At 57.6% G+C, this 10,824-nt stretch overlaps 1 protein-coding gene across 8 annotated transcripts; it reads right to left on the bottom strand.

Annotated features, from left to right (window-relative positions):
- Positions 1 to 3,640: 3,640 nt before the first annotated feature.
- Positions 3,641 to 10,455, bottom strand: Adamtsl5 (ADAMTS like 5). Of its 8 annotated transcripts, none has more exons than XM_004865942.4 (14): positions 10,316 to 10,455; positions 9,604 to 9,725; positions 9,323 to 9,452; positions 8,705 to 8,898; positions 8,523 to 8,614; positions 8,225 to 8,285; positions 7,985 to 8,093; positions 6,815 to 6,942; positions 5,875 to 5,986; positions 5,438 to 5,524; positions 5,126 to 5,289; positions 4,817 to 5,006; positions 4,673 to 4,744; positions 3,641 to 4,392 (listed from the first exon to the last, which is right to left on the bottom strand). In XM_004865942.4, exons 4-14 carry the CDS (start codon positions 8,834 to 8,836, stop codon positions 4,091 to 4,093), a joined length of 1,449 nt encoding a protein of 482 aa, XP_004865999.2. In that variant the 5' UTR covers positions 8,837 to 8,898; positions 9,323 to 9,452; positions 9,604 to 9,725; positions 10,316 to 10,455; the 3' UTR covers positions 3,641 to 4,090. The 8 variants fall into 8 exon arrangements, with proteins under 8 accessions (XP_004865999.2, XP_021100691.2, XP_021100690.2 ...); XM_021245032.2 differs by having other exon boundaries at positions 9,604 to 9,668; positions 10,316 to 10,448; XM_021245031.2 differs by having other exon boundaries at positions 3,903 to 4,392; positions 9,323 to 9,442.
- Between the last annotated feature and the right edge of the window lie 369 nt (positions 10,456 to 10,824).

Below are 10,824 nucleotides of genomic sequence, written 5' to 3' on the forward strand. Positions count from 1 at the left end.
CATTCCGGGTCTCACAGGGACCCCACACAAATGCAAACCAGGAAATCTCTGTCCTTATCCAAGTGGCTTTCGCCCTCCTGTACTGGACCTGTGGTTAGACACATTCTGTGAACCCCTGTTCACTGAGCAACACCTCAGCCCTTGTTTTTATTTTTTATTTTTGGTACTGGGGATCGAACTTGGGACCTTACACTTATGAGGCAGGTGGCAGAACCACTGAGCTAAATCCCTACCCCTTGTTTTTATTTTTAAATTTTGAAATGTGGTCTTAAGTTGCTCAGGCTGGGCTCAAATATGTAATCCTCCTGCCTCAGCCTTCCAGAGTGCTGGGATGACAGGCGTGTGTCATCACATTCGGCTTGAACCCCTTTCTTTTAAAAACTCTTCCAGAGAAGGGAAATGAGGTCACTGACCCGCCTAGAAGCTGGTACAGAAAGAATTGGAGCACTAGTGGTTGATTTGGGAGGGACCCCAGAAAACCCTGGCAGGGTTTGGGGGTCTAAAGTGGGAAGAGCAGGATGCCACGGGAGGCGGTCATGACCAGCCACATACCTAACTAAGGCTTCTCCCTGCCGCCTGTCAGGGGCGTGGCCTCTGCTGGGTGGAGCTTAATTCGGGCCACACCCCGTTGTGCCGGGTCTGGAGCGGGACGGCCTGCAGCCAAGCACAGGAGGCTGGCAAGTCCCCGCAGCATTCCTGGAAATTGCAACGCTATCAGCAGTCACTGGGGGGATCCGATGCATGCTGTGATTTTGTTTTGTTTTGAGGCCGGTATGACGCTGATTACAAAAACTGGCCAAGACAACAAGAAAGGCGAGAAGCCTATTTCGTGGATATAGATGCAACAAATCTAAGCACAGGGCCCGGGATTTATCTCAGTGGTGCCGCTTGCCTTGCAGGCGCAAGGTCCTGAGTTCGATCCCCGGTACAAAAAAAAAAAAAAAAATTAGCACAAAACAACAAATTAAATCTAATATTGTATTATAAAATAGAGTGGCCCCTGTCCAGGTCAGGTTGGCTGCAGTGGGGGGCCACTGTGTGTCAGTGTGTGGTACTGGGAATTGAACCAAGGGCACGAGGGCCTTTTTTGTTTTGTGAGACAGGGTCTCACTATGTAGTTCAGGCTACTGCCTTTGAACTCACTATGTAGCCCAGGCTGGTCTCAAACTCTCACCAATCCTCCTCCCTCAGCCTCCCAAGTGCTAAGATGACAGGTATGTGCTACCACACCCTGCCACCTCGGCCCTTTTCAAAGTATATTTTTATTTTGAGACAAGGTCTTGCTAAGATACTCAGGCTGCCCTCAAACTTGAGTTCCTCCTGCTTCAGACTCCTCCTGAGCAGCTGGGATTACAGGACTGGCCACAGCACCCAGCTGGGGAGGTGCAGGTTGAGATGATAAATATATAACAGGTCAGAGGTAGATAAACAGGAATATGCAGGGGAGAAGGAAGTCTGCTGGGAGATGGGGTCTGGGTCTGCAGTCAGGAACTCACAGTTCAAAGGCCCTGGGGCAGGAAAGAGTCTGGTGAATTGGGAGAGCACTAGGAGGCTCCTGTGGCTGGGGCAGAGGGACTAGGGGCAGAGAGAGAGGTGGGAGTCCTGGGGGTGGACCCATGGGTGCTTGGAGAACATGAGGAGGACTTTGGCTTTACCCAGGAAGTAGGCTTTATCAGAATAAGTGAACAACTTGTGAGTAATCATTAATGAGCCTCGCCCTGTGGTCCCTGCATTCTGCGGCTGTGTTGCTCATCTGCCCAGCAGGTCTGAAGAATGAGGTTTCCACCATGGCCCCTGGGAGGGGATGTGGGGGAGGCTCGGTTTGCACCCCTCACCTTTCCCTTAAGGGTGGCATACACCTGTGATTCCAGCTGCTCAAGAGGCTGAGGCAGGAGGATCACAAGTTTGAGGCCAGCCCGGCCAACATAGAAAGATCCTGTCTCAAAATAAAAAAGGGGTGAGGGTACAGCTCAGGGGTGAGTGCTTGGCTAGCATCAGGCCCTGGCTCCATGCTCAGTATCCACCCCTATGTAAATGGGCTCCAGCTCAACCCCTTAGCAGACAGCCTGCAGCCTGGCCAGGCAAACCCACACCTGGAACCCTTGCAGGGGTGTGTAGGAGCCCCGCCCCCATCTTATCAGGCAGAGATGTGGCCTTTTTTTTCTTTTTGGTGGAGTACTTGGAATTGAACCCAGGGGCTTCACTCTGAGGTCCATTCCCAGCCCTATTTATTTTTTATTTTGAGACTGGGTCTTGCTAAGTTGCCCAGGTTGGTCTCCAACTTGAGATCCTCCTGTCTCAGCCTCCCAGAACCCTGGGTGGACAGTTGTGGACCGCCATGACTGGGTCCAAACTTTTTCCCAGCACATGTGCCAGCGTTAGCACCCTCTGTCTCTCTCTGAGTGAGCGGCCTGCTGCCCCCACTGTAACCCACAGCCATGAGGCTGAGTCTATGGCCAGGCAGAAGCTGCTTGGGCATAGAGCCTCCCCAGACCAGCAGCCTGGGGCTTAGGTGGAGATCATGGTTTAGGGTCAGTCCCATGCAGGTAACAGGACATGTGCTGTCTTTAGAGAATTAATAAAAGTAATAATAAAAGTTTCCAAATCTTATGTGCTTGTCATTGTCATCAGCAACTGGAATTCACCAATGCTGATAATAAAATACTTCTCCCTAGGTCAAGCATGTTGGCACACACCTGTCATCCCAGCTACTTGGGAGGCTGAGGCAGGAGGATCCCAAGTTTGAGCCCAACTTGGGCCACATAGTGACTTAGTGAGACCTTGTCAGAAAATAAAAGCTAAAAAATGGCTGGGGTGCAGTCCAGTGGTGAGCACTTCCCTAGTATGTGGGTGGCCCTGGGTTCCATCCCCAGCACCAAAAACAAAAACAAAAACAAAAAAAACCCAATTCCTAGAGCAATGATGTTTTTACCAATGTTAGGTGAGCAGCACGAGGGCTGTGCAGTTTGGAAGTGAAGTTGAGTGATCCCTGTCCGTGTGGCCTGGGGACATCTGCCCCTGCACTCCTGGTGTGGGGATGGCTTTGTCACGGGTCCCACGCCCCATCCCGTCGCGGGCATCAGGCCATCACGCAGGGGCCAAGCCAGACTGGGCCCAGTGCATGTCTCTCCAAGTGTCGTGTGGAGTCTCCTGGGCAGGTGTCACATCCCCTGCAGCCAGAGCAGGGCACAGGGCACAGCCCTGGGGAGCAGAAGGGGAGAGAGAGACAGCAATGACAGCCCAGGGAGGCCTGACAGGGGGCCTTGATGTTGGCCCCGGTATAAGGGACGGTTTTTGAAGGGGATGGACGCTCACGGGAAAGGGGCGCACCAGCCACGCCGGCGCATCGAATCCTTTCACCCCCAGGGGGCGCCCAAGCAGTGCACATCTGCCCAGAACTCCGCTGCACCTTCCTGGCAGTGTCTGGGTCCTGGGCTGTCACCTTGCGGCCAGGGTCCCAGAGGACCATCACAGAAGGTAAGGAAGGGACCATCGCCCCCGCCCTGGGCCAGGACTGCCTGTGTCATTCCTAGTAACCAAGGCAAAGGGAGAAATCCATAGGCTATAGTGCCTGGCTATGCATGTCTTCGAAGGGTCATGCCTGTTGGTGAGTGTCTCTGAATGAATACACGAGGGTGGGTTTCGAGCGGCAGAGAAAATTGAGCATGAGCACAGAGTGTCAGGGAGTTAAATGGAGAGAAGCTTCCTGGTACCCAGGGAAAGAGGGGAAATGGATACATTATAATATCTTGTCAGGCATATTTCCCCCTGGGACATGCTTGTTTGTGACAGTATCTCTAAACAAGTGAATGTGATGTGAGATGAATGAAAGCAGATAAAAAATTTCTGAGTGTAAAACAACTATGCGCTTCCTGGCAGCCAAGTTGAGAGGGGAAATAAGAGTCAGAGTCTGCTCAGTCTGTGTGTCCTCTGCAGTGCCTGCCTGCTCGTGACAGTGGATCCAACTGTATGCAGAGGTGTCCGTGTGCAACAGGGAATCACATAGTTGCAAGTGGGAGATACTGCTGAGCTCCCAGGACACCAGGGTGAAAGAAGAGATACACTGAATTTGAAGGCTGCCTCTAGGGACTCAGCCAGGACAGCGCCTGGCGGTCAGACGTGCCCGGCTGTCCTCTGCAGGGCTCCAGGGCCGGGCATAGCCAGCGTGGGGCAGCAGCAGCTGGTCCTGTGTGCCATCGGGGCTGACGAGGCGTCGGACAGCTAGCAGGTACTCCCGATGGGGAGCCAGCGGTGGGCAGGGGCAGGGGCCAGGTGCCCACACATACTCTCGAGTCCGCAGTGGAGAGTGGTTCTTATAAATGAGCAGAATTCGCACCTCATAGCGGGTCTCCTGGGCCTGGCGGTGGCTGCCCAGCACTCGGGCCTGGAACACTGCAGGTGGGACAGGCACTGAGGTTGCTGGAGACCCTACCCTGGGTGCCTGTCCACACTGGCCATTGCCAGAAGAGGAAAACGAGGGGGAGGCAGGACCTCAGAAGGTTCTGGGAGTGCGGTAATGCACACCTGTCATCCCAGCACTTGGAGGCTGAGGCAGGCGGATCACTGCCAGTTTGAGGTCAGTCTGCGATACATAGTGAGTTCAAGGCAGCATGAACTACATAGGGAGACCCTGTCTCGCTCCCCCACCATGGTCCTATGAATGAGTTCTCACCAAAGTCGCTTCCGCAGTAGTGTAGCTGCCGGTGGGCACGACCACGGGTGTCAGGGCAGGGTGGGCAGGGGTCTATGGGGGGACAGTGATGTAAGGGGCACCAACTTCGCCCTTGCCCGCCCCACCCTGGTGTGTGCACCTCACCTGGGGCCCGTGTGGGGGCTCGGGCCATGGGAGAGTCAAGGAGCTGGGGGGGCTGGGGCTCCACCTCACGGAGCTGTGGCTGCCGCTGGGCCCAGCCCAGGACCTGCGCCTGTGCCTGGAAGGGGCCGTAGCGCTCTCCAGGAAGCCAGAACTCAAACTGGACGCCAGGGTTGGGCTCCCGCAGGAGGACCTGGAGGAGGGCACCGGGCATTGCTGGAGAGCAGGGTCCGAGCCCCCTACTGACCCAGCCTCCCCACTCAGACCCTCTGTCCCAGACTCCCCCCACCCTCTAGGAGGCCCTGCACAAACCTGCAGGAGCAGGTCCTGGGAGGTGGGCCCGGCCGCCTGCAGCGTCTCCTCCAGCCCCGCGGCGCGGGTGTAGACCACGCGGGTGCCCGCAGCCTCATAGGTGCCCGGGGGGCTCACTGCCCAGTTACCATTGAACACGTAGCGCCCATCGCCGCCCATCAGCGCTGCAAGGGAAGGGTCAGGCGGGATCCCCGGAACCGGCCCACTGCCCTCCTGGACTCAGGACTCCTCCCCTGTCTCAGTCTCCCCAGCTGTGAACAGGAGTGGGGGGCACCGCCAGCAGGGCGCCTCCTCCCTACGACCCTATGTTACCCAGGTGGTTCCGGCTCCGCTGCACCACGCGGATGTGTCTGGCGCCCACGGGGATCAGGGTCACGTTCCAGTACCCGGCGAAGGCACCTAGGGAGGAGGACAGGAGGGTGTTAGGGCGCCGGCGGGATGCATGTGAGTAGTGACTTGAGGATTAAATAAAATGTTGAGGGAAGGGAACTAGCCAGGGTCCTGGTACCCAGAAAACGCTCCGGGAATGTCCGGCGTTACATGGATCGCTAAAGTGCGGCACGGAAAGCTTTAAAACCCAGTCTGTGCTGGAGAGGGCGGGACAATATGACAGTAACCAATAAAAATGAAGGGCCAGAGGGACAGGGCCGCAGATTGCCCAATCAGAATGGGACTTCGCTTCCGGGTCCACGGCTCCTTAAAGGGCCCACTCCAAACGTGCGTGAAGGGAAGATGGGGAGTGTGGTCACCAGCGTCACGGAACACGCGCTGCACGAAGAGACAGGAGTCATTGGCGCCGCCGCAGCGGCCACAGCGGTCCTCGAGGGCGCCAGAGCCCAGCACTCCGTCACAGCCGGCGTTCTGCGGGAGTGGTGGACACAGAAGTCACAGATTGGGGAGGCGCGTGGACTGGCACAAGAGTGGGGCCTGAGTGCTAGAGACTGGGTGGGAGCCTAGGGTGGGTGGAACTTGGGGCGGGACACTGAGAGGCGGGGCCTGGTAGCAAACGCCGGCCCTGGAGACAGGAGGTGGAGCCCAGGGAGGGTAGAGCTTGAGAGAGGCGGGGACTGGAGGAGGGTCTGAGTAAAAAGTTGGGCCCTGGAGCGAAGAAGCTGAGATGGATCTCAGGAAGGGTGTCTGGGGGCGGAGCCTGTAGGTAGAAGTGGGGCGGAAAATAAAAGGGTTAAGGACCTAAGGATGGGAGCGAGAATTAAAGGGAGGCCCTGGAGGAGAACACTGGAGGTGGAGTCTAGGGAGAGGGTGGCCTCTAGAAAGCTGAAGCCTCAGAGTAGATGGGCGGGGCCTGGTGGAATAAGGGCGGTCCCTGGAGGGAGGAGCCTGATAGGGTGGGGCCTGTAGGGGCAGGGTTTAGATGAAAAAGGCGATGCCTAAAGTAAAAGTGATGAGAACCTAGGGGTGGGGCCTGAGAGTTAAAAGCAGGGGGAGAAAATGATTGGAGGTGGAGCCTAGGGGGGTGGAGCCTAGAGAAAAGGGGGTAGATCCTGGAGGGAGGCGGTTGAGGGTGGAGATTAGGGACAAGTGGAACCGGCAGGGAGGGGTGGCCGAGCCTAGAGGCAGGCACAGGGCCTGAAATAAAAGATGGGATGGGGCCTGGGTTTGGGGCTGAAGGAGGCTGGGCGGGGCCTTGGGATGTGGGCGTGACCAGGGCGTGGCCTGGCAAGTCCTCACCAGGCAGCGGCCAGCCACGCAGAGGCCCTGGGCTCCTGGGCTGCAGGGCGTGCCGTCCAGTACGCGGCCGAAGCTGTGGTAGAAGGCTTGCCCCTTGGCCAGGCAGTTGAGGTCGCACTGGTTGGGCGCTGGACACAGGGAGAGGGTGTGCTGAGGATTGAACTCAGGACCTTCGCACTGAGCTATATCCCCTGCTCTTCATTTTTGTTTTGAGACAGAACCTCACTAAATGTCACTACAGTGTCCAAGCTGAGCTGAAACTTGGAATCTTCCTGCCTCAGCCTCCCAGAGTGCTGGCTTTAAGCAGCCACAATTTCCTAGCCACTGTTGAGCACCTCAGTTTGCCGCACCAGGCTGACCTCACTTGACTCTGGTCCTTGTGTACAGTAGGGACCCAATAAAAAGTGTTCAGTACAAGCCTGGTGCGGTGGTACACACCTGTAATCCCAGCGCTTGGGAGGCTGAGGCAGGAGGGTTGCCAGGAGTTTGAGGCCAGCCTGGGCTACATTGTGAGTTCATTGTAGTCTAAACTACATATCTCAGAAAAAAGAAAAAAATGTATCCAGTAGGGAGTCCTGCGGGTCTCAGTTTTCTCTTGTGCCTCATCATTGGATCACAGCCACAAGCAAACAGCCCTGAACCCTGTCCTGGCTCCCGGGTCCCTCCCCAGCCTGAGGCAGACACTACCTGAAAAAGGGCCGAGGTGGTTCTGGGGGCCTCTGTGGGGATGGGGTTACTTCGAGGAGAGAGGAAGCATGCAAACGAGACCACGAGGCTGAGGAAGGGGCTTTTTCCACCCGAGGCTCTTCTTATGTCTTTGCTGTGGTGACTGAGGCTGCCTGTCTCCCTAAAATCTGGAGGCGTGCTGCCCCGGGCACAGTTATATAACTCACTATTTTCAGCTCATTGCGGCAACATTTCCCATCACTGGCATTAAGTTTGAGCACCATGGCCCTCTAGACAGTAAATCCTCAGCCTGGGGTTTGACCCTGTAGAGAATGGTCACTGTTTCCTTCTGCCACTTTTTAATGTGGCACTTCAACAACTTCTACATACCCTTCAAAGCCCTGGCTTAATGCTCCTACTCTGCCCAACCCTCCAGGTCTTTCTTTCTCTTCTCCTTGTCGGAAATGGGTTGTTCACTCTGTGCACTGCAGGACCACTACTCACCCCCATGGAAGGGTACCCATTGGTAGGTTTTCTGGTCACCCAGGACAGGGCGGCCATTGTAGAGGGCACACTGAAGGTCTCGGAAAGGCATGGCCCCTGGTGAGCAGTCCTGAGGGCAGAGATAGATGGATGAGCCCTCCAGAAGCCCAGCAAACCTGTGACAGTGTGGCGGGAATGTGTGGTGTCAAGGGCAAGACAGCAACAGCTTCAGGGCGACTCAAGGAAGTGAGCAGAGCTTACTGGGAGCTGGCAGAGGCGGTACTCATGGCTGTCCCCAGAGCACGGTTCTTCCCCCGGAAACCTGGCAGGAACGGGGCAGCTTGAGTGGGCTCAGAACCCCCAGGGACCCCCTCCTAGCGCTGCCCGGTCCACCTTCCGCCCACAGCCCCACCCGCATCCCAGCTGGATCCCTGGGACTAAAGGGCACAGCCTGTGTGGGTGGGTTGGGGCGTGGTCAGGACTGGGCGTGGGCAGCCGGACAAGCGGGTGTAACGCTGACCCCCGCCCACCAAGCCCGCCCTATCCTACCCCCCCTCACCGGATGCAGCGGCGGCTGCGCACTGAGACACCCCGCCCGCACGAGCTGGAGCAGCGGGTCCAAGACCCCCACGGCGTCCACTCCCCGGGACCCTACTTGGGGAGACAGAGGCGGGTCGGCCTGGAGGGGAACCGGTGACCTCGCACCTCCGGCCGCCTCCCATTCTCTCCCTGCCCTCTTACCTGAGCGCTGACCTCCGAACCACAGCTCAGAAGGGTCCACAGCAAGAGAAGGAGATTCTGCAGAGGGCGGGGTCTGGGGGAGCAGAGGAGGCCCATGCAGCTGGCACACGCAGGACAGAGGCTGGACCCCATCTCTGCCCTAGCTGGCTGTGTGATCTTGGAGAGTAACTAAACTCTCTGAGCCCTTCTCGTCTCTGAAAAAAAAATGAGGCAATACTAGGACTCCTCTTACTGGGAGGTTTTCAGGGTTGGTTGGATCAGGTAGATCACAAAGCGAGAGAACTCAAAACTTCATCTGAAGCAGGCCTGGTGATGCAGGTCTGTAATCCCAGCACTCTGGAAGCTGAGGCAGGAGGATCTCGAGTTCAAGTCTAGCCTGGGCAACTTAGTGACTTAGGGAGAGTCTGTCTCAAAAATAAATAAAGAAATAAAAAGGTCTGGGGATGTAGCTCAGTTTGAAGGCCCTGGGTTCCATCCCCAGTATCAGAACACACGCAAGCGCGCACTTCATCTGCTATTGCTATTGGTTGTACATTAGCATATGATGCACACAGTAGGGGTTTAATCAGTCTGGTGATTGACGAATCATTCATCGTTCCCAGGGTTGAGGACTCTCACCACTTTCCAGGTCATCATTGCTTCTACCTTCCTGCATGGCCAGAGGCCGGCCACTCCACTTCCCCAGGCCTCAGTTTCCCCGTCTGTGCAGCTGGGACCAGCTGGGATCAGTCTGTGATTCTATGAGACCCTGCAGAGGGTGTGGCCATGAGGGCTGGGTCAGGAGCTGGATCCCTGATGGGGCCCCCTGCAGCTGCACCCCAGCCTCCAGGGTCATCCTGGTCCCCTGACCCACCCAGCAGCAGGGAGCCCCCAGTTGGGGTGCAGCAGGGGATGATGACCTGGCTCGGGTCCAGCTGGCATCTCGTGGCTTCATCTGCAGGGGTGTGGTATAGAGCTAGGGGGTCTGCAGAGGAGAGGGGGAGGCTGATGGTGGAGCAGCTCGGGGCCTCAGTTTCCCCATCTGTCAGGAGAGAGTCATGTCACTTGGCACCCACACTGTCCTTGTGGCCATGGCCTATGACACAGCAGGTGACCAGGTGGCCAGCAGCCTGACAGGCAGGGAGAACAGACTCGATCCTCTCTGGACCCCTTGCCAGGCCTGAGCACAAAATGGGGAGCTACAAACCACCCTCTCACTGCTCTAAATGCCCCTCCTCCTCAAGCTGGTTGTGGGGGCGCATGCCCGTCATCACAGCACTCTGGGAGGCTGAGGCAGGAGGATCCCATATTCCACCCCAGCCTGGCAATTTAGTGACTTAGGGAGACCCTATCTCAAAAATATTTTAAAAAGGGCAAGGGATGTAGCTCAATGAGAAGGCCCTTGGTTCAATCCTCAGCACCGAAAAAACAAAGTATACTCCTCAAAGGAACAAGGCACCCCTTTCCTCATATTGGCTACACCTCATGATTGGCACAGCTCTCTCAGGGCAAGTCACCCCTTGAGCCTCAGTTTCCCCCAGAGGAAGTGGGAGCATTGAGCTCACTCGTACCCCGGGAGTGGGTGCCTTATCACCCACAGGGTCAGGTGAGAGGTTAGGAAGAGGGACTTACCGACTGCGCAGCGGGCAAGCTCCGGGTGCCCCGAGCGAGCGGAAGCGACGGGGCCCAGGGCACGCTGGGGAGGGCAGCGGCCCCCGTGCGCCCCCACGTGGTGTCCCTGCCTGTGGGTGCTGGTGACCTTGGGACTGGGCGCCTGCATCCGCCACCCCGGGCTGCTATTCCGGGAGCAGCGCTCAGGGCCAGGGAATGTCCACGACCGAGGTCGCCACGCCCCGGGTCGACGCGTCCCCGACACCGGGATGGCGCCCTACTGGGGTCTTCGTCCCCGAGGTTGTCCTGGGTTATAGGGCCACCCCCATGCGCCCAGGCTCCCTGCGATTCCAGCCCCCCCCCCCCGCCCTGCCGTCTGCGCCACCCCTAAGCAGGGCCCCCTGTGCACTGGGGAGCGGCTGCGCCCCGGGCGGGCGGAGAGACCCTCCCAGCCGCATTCCCGGGCGCTGCTGTCACTGGGACGCGCCCCACCCCGCCTCAGCCCGCCCTGCCCAGCTGCCTGCCCGCCA

This window comes from Heterocephalus glaber, unplaced genomic scaffold (assembly GCF_053883595.1).
Source record: "Heterocephalus glaber isolate CG9 unplaced genomic scaffold, H.glaber_assembly_v1.0 deba00001760, whole genome shotgun sequence".
NCBI lineage: Eukaryota > Metazoa > Chordata > Mammalia > Rodentia > Bathyergidae > Heterocephalus > Heterocephalus glaber.